Source organism: Artemia sp. Qi Xiang Cuo, chromosome 5, assembly GCF_049724085.1.
Source record: "Artemia sp. Qi Xiang Cuo chromosome 5, ASM4972408v1, whole genome shotgun sequence".
Taxonomy (NCBI): Eukaryota; Metazoa; Arthropoda; class Branchiopoda; order Anostraca; family Artemiidae; genus Artemia; species Artemia sp. Qi Xiang Cuo.
The window spans coordinates 16,643,623-16,654,660 of record NC_142798.1 but is presented as its reverse complement, the minus strand read 5'-3'; the positions used below and the strand labels follow the sequence as shown (position 1 = coordinate 16,654,660).

General features: G+C 33.0%; 1 protein-coding gene across 1 annotated transcript in view; it reads right to left on the bottom strand.

Annotated features, from left to right (window-relative positions):
- Positions 1–2,908: 2,908 nt before the first annotated feature.
- The window catches only part of LOC148951869 (PHD finger protein 14-like), a 74,903-nt gene continuing 66,773 nt past the window's right edge, over positions 2,909–11,038 (bottom strand). The window contains exons 10-11 of the mRNA XM_089088752.1: positions 6,769–6,913; positions 2,909–3,112 (exon numbers count right to left, since the gene is read on the bottom strand). Of these exons, the coding sequence (XP_088944878.1) occupies positions 2,959–3,112; positions 6,769–6,913 (299 nt within the window). The 3' untranslated portion in view covers positions 2,909–2,958. The remainder of the gene's footprint in view (positions 3,113–6,768; positions 6,914–11,038) is intronic.

Genomic DNA, 11,038 nt, shown 5'->3' with positions numbered 1-11,038 from the left:
CGTTCCATCCGAAGTGCCCTGGTCTAAAAAAAAAAAATAATAAAAAAATAGTTTGTGCCCAGATCGCTCTTTACCTAGGCAGCACTATTGCGCTGCTTATGATAATAAATTAAAGAGAGTAGCGTTTCAGTTTTTCAAGTACTTATAATACAAAAAAATAAATAAATTTGTGTTATCTGGTATTTTAGCACGCAAAATGTGGTGACGCTTTCTAATTAAGTCAATTTGGAATTTAATAAAATATTAAGACGCAAATACAAAAGTTTAGAAAAACCACTTTTTATTAAGATAAGGAACATATTCTGTCCGGTGTATGCTTAATAGTAAATTGAAAAATTGCAACTTCCTAGCTATATGCATCAGTGGGGCTCGATAAGGTTTGGTTTAGGAACCGTATAAAAGATAAATTTTATAGGAAGGGGCGTGGAGCGAAAGACTACCTTTATGTCGGATTGACCTCTGGTCCGTTGACTTAGAAATACCTTGGAATATTGTCGGATAACTGTAAGTGTCTAAGTATCTTATTGTAAATTTCTGATAATTGTTGTCACCCTGGAACCACTAGTCCCAGCGGAATATATATATATATATATATATATATATATATATATATATATATATATATATATATATATATATATATATATATATATATATATATATATATATATATATATATATATATATAAATTAAACCTTGTACTAGTGTATGTTAGCTGAATAAAAGTATTGTGTTATAGCCGACCTCTTTGCAATCTAAATTCATTCCCTCGAATATACTCAGCTGGTACGCCTCATTAGTCCGATCATAGCCTATGGCACGTTACCAAAGTTTAATTACCTTAGGGCCATAGTTTATCTCCCCTATAAAGGGAGAAATAAGGCAACAACCACAACATCACCCCAACAACCATAAAACCACTTTACCACAAAAATTCATTAACTAATTTATTAATAAAAATTGCCTTCTGGAATGCAAACCCGAATTATACAGAACAGCATGAAACTGAAAAATTTTCGTTTGGGAATTTCCATCGTTATTAAGGAACAGCGGTCTGCACACGGAAGGGTTTTGTTCAGCCTTGAAAATTAGGAAGACAAAATTTTGACACCAATGGCTAAAGAATAAAATTATTTCGTCGTTTTAGAAACGGAGTGATACGCATATTGCGCAGAAAAATGAAAGCCGTAAAGGCCCATTCAAAATGAGATTTTTCTAATAACGAAATTTAGCTAGTGTAAATTTGAGCCAATCAGATTTTTCATAGAATCATCTGATTGGCCAAAAAATTCTATGAAAATGCTCATTTGCTGAAGTTAATGCTAGCTAATCCTTCTATTAGTAAAACTTCATTGTGATTGGGCCTTAATTAACTTGAGAACTAATTATGATATAGACAATTCGACTGACCCAGTCAAATGAACCTATAAAGTTCAATAAAGTGAGCTACAAATAATAATTTGGCAGATTTTTTCGCATTCAACCTTTTGAATAGATTCCGCAACATTGCTTTTCCATCACGCATAAAAAAAAATAAGTCACAGATACGAAGGATTTTTCAACTGAAACAGTGACAGCCGAAACAACCTGACAGCCGAAACAACCCATACGGATACTTTGGACATACAACGTTAGCGGAAGACCGAAAAAAAAATTAAAAATAGCATAAAAATAAAAATTACGTAATGAAAAAGAAAATAGAATTAAAAAAAAATCAACATCAATGCTCTAAGTAGCTTTAGCTTCTTCTAGTAGAATAGGATACTCATCCAAACTATTTTTATCAAATAATGGGCTTTACAGCGGCTGATATGGTGCTGTATATATTTCAATAAAAGTTGGAATATTTCGGGTTCACATCCAGAAGCCTCTATCAACAGAAAAGACAGGAAAAAAAACTAGATTAAAACAGGTAAAACGTGCTAGACAATAACAGAAAAAGATGAAAAAAACCTAAAAAACAAACGTTAAACAGGAAAAAAATAAAGGAAACTCACATAGGAACTGTTGAATATAGCTATTTTTATATTTTTCTATCAACAGAATAGACGAAAAAAAACTAGATTAGACAGCTAACATATAATAGAAAATGACAAAAACAGATAAAAAAAAGAAGAAAAGGGTCAAACAAGACAAAAAAGGAAAGAAACTCAGATGAAATTTTCTCAAAAAGAACTATAGTTGATCTTTTTTTGCTCTTTTTCATATTTATCTTATTGTCTAAAATGTGTGGAATTTAGTTATTTTTCTGTCAACAGACAGAAACTCACGTGAAATTTGTTTAAAAAAGAACTATAGTTTACGCTTAGGCTTTTTGCTCTTTTTCATATTTTTCTTATTATCTAGAACGTGTTAAATTTTGGTTCTAGTTATTTTCCTGTTCACGGAAAAGATAAAAAATTTAAGCAGTCAACACATATTAAAAAATAACACAAAAAGATGAAAAAAAAATGGTTAAAAAAATGGAAGAAAGTCACATAGGATTTTGCTTTAAAAAAGAATTTTATTTTATCTTTTTGTTTTTTGGCGCTTTTTCATATTTTTTTCTTGTTATCTAAAACATCTTAACTGTTGAATCTAGTTAATTTTCGATTTTGCTATCAACGGAAAAGACACAAATTAAAAGATGAAAAAAAAGTTAAATAAAAAAAAAGAAAGAAAATGACAGAAACTTTAGTTTACCTTTGTTTTCTCTTTGCTCTTTTTCATATTTTTCTTACTATCTAGAATGTTTTAACTGTTGGATCTAGTTATTTTTCTTAGCCTATCTTTTTACTTTGATAAAGACTTCCAGATGTGAAGCCGAAATATTTGTACTATTATTAGCATACATATTTTTTCAATTTTCATTAATTTAAAGTTTATCTGTTATTGTATGTCAACTTTAAATTACAAACCAAAAGGCAGTGTGGTTTATTTTGTTTATTTTTCAAGACCCAGTTACAATATCGTCACGCCTACAACTTTTTTCCTTTTTTCTTGATTGGTTCTTCTGTAGGCACAACGACAGCGGACCGCCTTTTAGGACGAGAGGGAGCAACATTTCCAGCTTCCGTGTCAATATCTTTAACGAAACGACTCGGTGATATTCTGTCACACGCAGAACAACGCCTGCAACAACAATAACGAACAATTTTCTAGAAAACTGCTTGCACCACAAAATATGGAACATTCAACGGTGCTGATAAGTGGCTTGATCAAGACTATGTAATGATCCAGTGAGGAAGGGAATCGGCGCTCTCCTTCTATAACAATCATAAAAGGGTTAGACACGTTATGTTTAGTTTATACTCTACTGTTATGTGTCCAAGATGGTACTTCTTCTGCACACTATCTTTTCAATTTCTTTGATATGTTAGCAACAAAATTATCCATAACTCAAAATAAACATGGCTCTAATAAGGTTTTCTGGGGAATCTCACAATAAAGATGGAAGGGTCATATACATTCTGTTGTTTAAAACCGACCATATATTCAAAAGAAAGAATATTACACAGTATTGGCTATATTTTCAGCACTAAAGTATGCCACCAGGCATGTTGAATTGAAGTTATCAAGTATTTTGCAGTAGGTTGCATCAATACGTGGCTAATTGTAGAAAGAGACAAGCCAAGACAGACAGTCAAAGTAATTGAGAGGCAAATGTTTAAATGGCTGCGGCACGGGTAAATGGCGGGAGTGAAGTTATTAGTTTGAATTGAAGTTATCAAGTATGTTGCAGTAGGTTACATCAAGACATGGCTAATAGAAAGAAACAAGCCAAGACAGATAGTCCAAGTAATTGAAAGGCAAATGTTTAAATGGCTGCGGCACGGGTAAATGGCGGGAGTGAAGTTATCAGTTTGAATTGAAGTTATCAAGTATGTTGCAGTAGGTTACATCAAGACATGGCTAATTGTAGAAAGAGATAAGCCAAGACAGATAGTTCAAGTAATTGTAAGGCAAATGTTTAAAGGGCTGCGGCACGGGTAAATGGCGGGAGTGAAGTTATTAGTTTGAATTGAAGTTATCAAGTATTTTGCAGTAGGTTACATCAAGACATGGCTAATTGTAGAAAGAGACAAGCCAAGACAGATAGTCCAAGTAATTGAGAGGCAAATGTTTAAATGGCTGCGGCACGGGTAAATGGCGGGAGTAAGTATGACTCTCTTATTGGACACATACTTATCAGGTTAGTTTTTGGAAAGGCATGCCTGCCTAAAGTCCCAGGCATATTGACCAATAATTTAAAATTGACATAAGACCGTTAGATTGCCTGGAATGAGAGGCAAACAAGGCCCGCCCGTTTTGTGACGTTTATTTATGTAGGTGTTGTAAATAAAATATTCCACTCTACTCTACGATTGTGAAGCTTAAAATTGTTCGGTAGTATCACCGAACAACTTTAAACTTCACAATCCCTTAGTAAATACTATAACGTTCTTTCCTTTGAATGAGCGGCCAATTTTAAACAACAGAATGTATATAACCCCTCCATCTTTATTGTGAAATTTCCCAGAAAACCTCATTAGAGCTATGTTTATTTTGGGTTATGGATAGTTTTGTTGAAGATAAAGGTTTGTTTATGACATATTAATCCTTGAATTTCGCCATAAATATATTAATAACAACTGTTAAAATCGTGAATCATATTGCTAGTAAAGTCAATACCCTAAGTATGAAGGTGAATATTTCAAAATCAAACATCATTTTCATCAACTGTCTGAAATCTCCTCCTCTCTTTCCTAATCCTATTCCTAATCCTTTCCTAATCCTTATCCTATATATTGAAATGATTGACTCAGTGCAACTCCTTATTGTTACTATTATTAACGATCTCAAGTGGGATATCCATGTTTTATTTCTAAATCTCAGATATCTAATTTTCTAAATTTGTGGATCTTGTTTATAATAGGAGCGGGGTATATCACTAGAAAGGTAGTGGGAGGATAACTAGTGGTGGCCTTCCTCCCCTTCTTCCCATTGCAGGGAGGAAGGCTTTCAGCAATTTAATTAACGTATCTGCTAATTTATAACCAGTCTTATGGGAGGATTCAAGGGGATGAAGCTTAATTGTACCTAGATATTTCTTTTCATCCTGGGTTGCCTTTTGGTTAGTTGAGTGCAGTTCTTCAACTTTATTTCTGTAATATTAGACTTTCTAAGCGAAGAAGACGTTCTAATTTGTTCGTAATGCATTCTTTTGGATTATTAACTTCACTGCTATGATCTTGCTTTAAAACATTTGTCTTATCTCTCATTACTTTTTAAAACCCAGTAAAAACCCTTTTTTTTGCCCGGAAATCAACTATCAATAAGTAATTATGTAACACTGGGTTTATTTAAAAATCAGGTATATATCATCGATTCCCTGAAGCAAAATTGTGCGGGATAAAACCCTCCTGATAAACCAATAAACCAGAAAAACAAGATAAAAAAGAAAAAAAAATTATAATTAGAGCTCAACTTACCGGACCCGAAAACCACCGAACCTCCAAACAGCATCCAACAAAATTATAATATTACGTTAAACTTTTAAAATGTCAAAGTAAAATTGAACAATCATGAATCAGTGAGACTTTATACCCGGTGTTAGAATTTGAAGTGGTAACGTTACCATTTCAGCGTTTCCCTAAATTTTCAACAAGAAAATTGAGTTCCACTAGATATCCCCGAAAATTAACGTTACTGAAAACTGACTTATACTTTATACCAACATTCGTATATTTCCCAAAGCTAATTTTCGGGTAGATTTCAGCAAAAACAATTGAAAAATAATTTTGTCTGGGTCCCCTTAAAATTCCCAAGAAGAAAACATCCCAGAAAATTGACTTGAACTTTGTTTTAACATTCCTATATTTACCTACGTTAATTTCCAAGGAGATTTCAGCGAGCCTAGCTTTCTCTTGGGAAATTCGAGAAACACCAAAAGATTCTGAGGGGAGGGGAAGGAACTAGCATGTTCATTTTAAAACAGATTAGTTAGTGTTAAAGCAGCCACTTACAACACCACGTATAAAATTATTATTGGCTTATGACTTTTCTATTTCCGGTGAAAATTTGTTTCTTTTGTCTTTTTTTATGGGTTTCTTTGAAATTCCCCAAAAGAAAAATTTGATCCTCTGAAATATCTTCAAAATTAACATTTCCAAAAATTCACTTGTACTTTGTGTTGACATTTATCTATTTACTAACGTGATTGTCGGGGATACTTAAGCAATCCCAATTTTCTTTTGGAGGATTTCAAGCAAAAACAGAAAAATTCAGGAAATAGCTGAAGCACTATTCCCAATATTACAAAATCAGCACGAAATCACATTCCGATATTACGAAATCACATTTCAAAAACGTATCTTTTATTCATTTTCCTGAATTATGATACTCACTTTCCTTTTATAGCACAGTAACATAGGACGACTATGCTAAATCACTGCAAACCTCAAATAGGAATTCATGACCTTTCTTAGCAAAGAGGTTTTTATGCATTAATCTGAATTGTGACAGCAGCAATGATGTCTAAATCATAAATTTTTTTAAAGAGGAATTAAAAGCTTTTAGACTTCATTTTAAATGGCACATGTGAATAAAGCTATTCACATTACTCTAAATATCCTCCCCCCCTATGATTTTATTTTCTAAAAGATACTTATATCTATAACAATCAAGATATTTATACCTAATAATACAATTAAAGAGTATTAGAGCCTCTTATTCCTCCTCTAAAAATTAGAAGTTTACAACTGTATCTATGACTGATATTACACGTAAAAATATGGGATATTACTTACCATCCGAACATTTTGGATTTCTTGGGAAGTCTGGTTAACGGTGGATTAAGACAAGAGATGTGATAGTACCACAGGCATTCATCGCATTGCGCCATCAAATGTGCATCAGAGCTCGATGAACATACCTTACATTGCTTTATTCTGCCTGAAAATTAAACAGTAGTTTTCTTTTTCAAATTGCGATATATATTTTAATTTGAATTTATATATTATATATATATATATATATATATATATATATATATATATATATATATATATATATATATATATATATATATATATATATATATATATATATATATATATATATATATATAAAAGGGCCTTCTTAATACCACCTAAATTTCCGTGAATTGACGACATTGCTCTCAGTAACTTCGGCATAAGTAGAATTGTATTTCATTGTTCGAACTCGTTACCTATGATGAGGTACCTCACCACATTGCTACTCAGTGTATGACGACAAGCTCTGGCTGTAAGGAAGGTATGAAGGCTATTGGTAAAGCTGACCTAACCACTACTAAGTACTAAGGTATCAGATACAGTCTATACTTCTTGAAACTGACTTACAATTGGCTACTTTTCATCTAAACTTTGGTCATTCTTGAGCTCGACTCTTAAAAAGGGCACTAGAATTTCCAGTTGGATAAGCCACCTTCCAAGTTTCTGCGGCTATCTATACGGAGTAGCCAACTACCAAGTTTATAGGGAGTAGCCGGAGAAAAAAAAATTAAATATGGAAGCCATATTGCTTTTTATCAAGCAGCCTACTCCCAAATGAGGGACTTGATTAGAGTTAGGTCAATAAAGGTATTTAATTTTATGAGATCAAAATATTGACCGAAGTAAATTTTATCCATTATTGCCTTTTTAGTTAGAATATACCTAAATTTAATAAAAGTGTATGGGCCCCTTCATTCGTGTCAGTGATTTCTTCACTGACTTCACTTCTTCACTTTTTTTCAGTGATTTCTTGGGACTAGTAATGTCAAAGTTGTTTATTGAGCATTAAATGTGCTTTAAACAAAAATCGCAATATATATAGGAGAAACAATTTTACTTAAATTTATTTCACGACCATACCAAAAAAGTTATTTTTTCATGAAAATACCAAACAAGTTTAAAGGAGGGGCGAAAAAAAACTTTGGGAGCAGGCCCCCGACCACCCAATCGACGCCGCAGTGAACATCAGAGACACATAGTTAAGTTTTTATATGAGAGTTTATTGGTTACACGCTGCAATAAATCTATCAAAACGGAAACCCTAAACTCAACTGAACACAAGGTTTTTGTAACCGTGATCATGGTATATTTTGATTTGACCGAACCGGTCTTAATGGCTGCAACATTCTGCAGTATGTTTTTGTTTCGTTTTTGCACCAAGTCATTCCAACTCCTAGATTTTGCCTCGTTTCAGCACCGAAACAGAACTGATTACGTGTTTGCACTTAGTTTCCACGGGTCACCTTTTCTCTCTTCACTCATAAAAATCGTTAATCCTTGCACAATTCTAGCTTAAACAAGGTGGGATATGTAACCTTTCTGCTAAAAAAAACAACGAAAAAACTGTTAGTAGAGAAGAAAAAATCGAAGGGTTAATTGACAGAGTTTGTGCCTCCAATCCTAAACAACAGATCTAAATTCCTTCCACGATTCAGGTTTTCACAGCGAACAAGATAATGATATTTCTATTAAAAAGCTGTCGATGTACGGCTCATGGGTTCAATTTGCATCTTCAATTATTCTCATGTAAATTCTTAAATTGGTTCAGGTCTTAAAAAAGTGCAGCTTGCCCACCCTTTCTACTAATTAAATAAACTTAAAACTAACTGAAATTATTCCGTATATGAAAGGGGCTGTCCCCTCCTCAACGCCTTGCTCTTTACGCTAAATTTTTTTATTGTTTTAAAACATAAAGTTTTGAGACACAGTCAAACTTTAGCGTAAAGAGCAAGGCGTTGAGGAGGGGACAGCCCCTTTCATATACGGAATAACTTCTGTTCGTTTTAAGTTTTAATGTCGCTCCTTACTTTCAGTTTAAAAAACTTTTTTTTTATTTAATTTCTGATCGTTTTTTAAACAAAAAACTTTAGCCTAAAGAGCGAGGCGCTGAGGAGGGGACAGCCCCTCTCATATACGGAATAATTTCTGTTCGTTTTAAGTTTTAATGTCGCTCCTTACTTTCAGTTTAAAAAACTTGTCTTTTTTATTTAATTTCTGATCGTTTTTTAGTTAATGCAGCTTTTATTTTGGCTCACCGTCATTGAATAAGTAAACAAATTTGCATAAAAATTTTACTTTTCTTTTGCTAAATGGCTGTCTCTAAATTTGGTTCTGACGTAATTTACAAATTAACTTACGTAGCAAACTTTTATATTCGTATATGTTTATTACGTATATTATGGGGTTCCCCCCCCCTATTCAATACCTCGCTCTTTACGTTAAGTTCAAATCGTGTTCCAATTCTTAAAGTTCGACTCTGTCTCACAACTTTATTTTTTAAAACAAAAAAAAACTTTAGCGTAAAGAGCGAGGCGTTGAGGCGGGGACAGCCTCTTTCATATATGGAATAATTTCTGTTCGTTTTAAGTTTTAATGGCGCTCCTTACTTTCAGTTTAAAAAACTTGTTTTTTTTATTTAATTTCTGATCGTTTTTTAAACAAAAAAACTTTAGCGTAAAGAGCGAGGCGCTGAGGAGGGGACAGCCCCTTTTATATACGGAATAATTTCTGTTTGTTTTAAGTTTTAATGTCGCTCCTTACTTTCAGTTTAAAAAACTTGTTTGTTTTTATTTAATTTCTGATCGTTTTTTAGTTAATGCAGCTTTTATTTTGGCTCATCGTCATTGAATAAGTAAACAAATTTGCATTAAAATTTTACTTTTCTTTTGCTAAATGGCTGTCTCTAAATTTGGTTCTGACGTAATTTACAAATTAACTTACGTAACGAACTTTTATATTCGAATATGTTTATTACGTATATTATGGGGTTCCCCCCTAGTCAATACCTCGCTCTTTACGTTAAGTTCAAATCGTGCTCCAATTCTTAAAGTTTGACTCTGTCTCACAACTTTATTTTTTAAAACAATAAAAAACTTTAGCGTAAAGAGCGAGGCGTTGAGGAGGGGACAGCCTCTTTCATATACGGAATAATTTCTGTTCGTTTTAAGTTTTAATGTCACTCCTTACTTTCAGTTTAAAAAACTTGTTTTTTTTATTTAATTTCTGATCGTTTTTTAAAAAAAAAAACTTTAGCGTAAAGAGCGAGGCGCTGATGAGGGGACAGCCCCTTTCATATACGATATAATTTCTGTTCGTTTTAAGTTTTAATGTCGCTCCTTACTTTCAGTTTAAAAAACTTGTCTTTTTTATTTAATTTCTGATCGTTTTTTAGTTAATGCAGCTTTTATTTTGGCTCACCGTCATTGAATAAGTAAACAAAATTTGCATAAAAATTTTACTTTTCTTTTGCTAAATGGCTGTCTCTAAATTTGGTTCTGACGTAACTTACGAATTAACTTACGTAACGAACTTCTACATTCATATATTTTTTTAACGTATATTAGGGAGTTCGCCCCCTAGTCAATACCTTGCCCTTTAAGCTAAAGTTCGAATTTTGTTCCAATTCTTTAAAAACGACCGCTTAATCAAAAAGGCCGTTAATTAGAATAAATAGCTCTTATGAAAATACTAAAAAATCTTTGGCTTAAAGAGCGAGGTATTGACTAGGGGGTGAACCCAATCATATATGTAATATTTTCTGTTCGTTTAAAGTTTTGATGTTGCTGCTGTTGCAGTTGAAAAACTTATTTTTTTTTATATTTAATTTCTGATCTTTTTTTAAATAATGCTGGGAAGTCCGGCGTCCCCTTCATAGCAATGTCCCTTCCCCCATGAAAACTTCCTTCATGGAAAGATCCTCCCACATAACCCCAGACCAACCCCCCACCCCACTAACAGAAAAAATATCCCATGAAAACGTCTGTATACTTCCCAATAACCAATACTATATGTTAACATTGGGTAAAGTTCATAACTTTCAGCCCTCCCCCCGGGAACTTTGGGGTATTAAGTCATCCTAAAAGACATACTTATAATATTTTCGAACATGCTGAACAAAATGGCTATCTCAAAATTTTGATCGGGTGACTTTTGGAAAAAAATAAGCGTGGGAGGGGGCCTAGTTCCCTCCATTTTTATTGGTCACTTAAAAAGGGCACTAGAACTTTTAAGTTCCATTCCAATGAACCCTCTCAAGATATTCTAG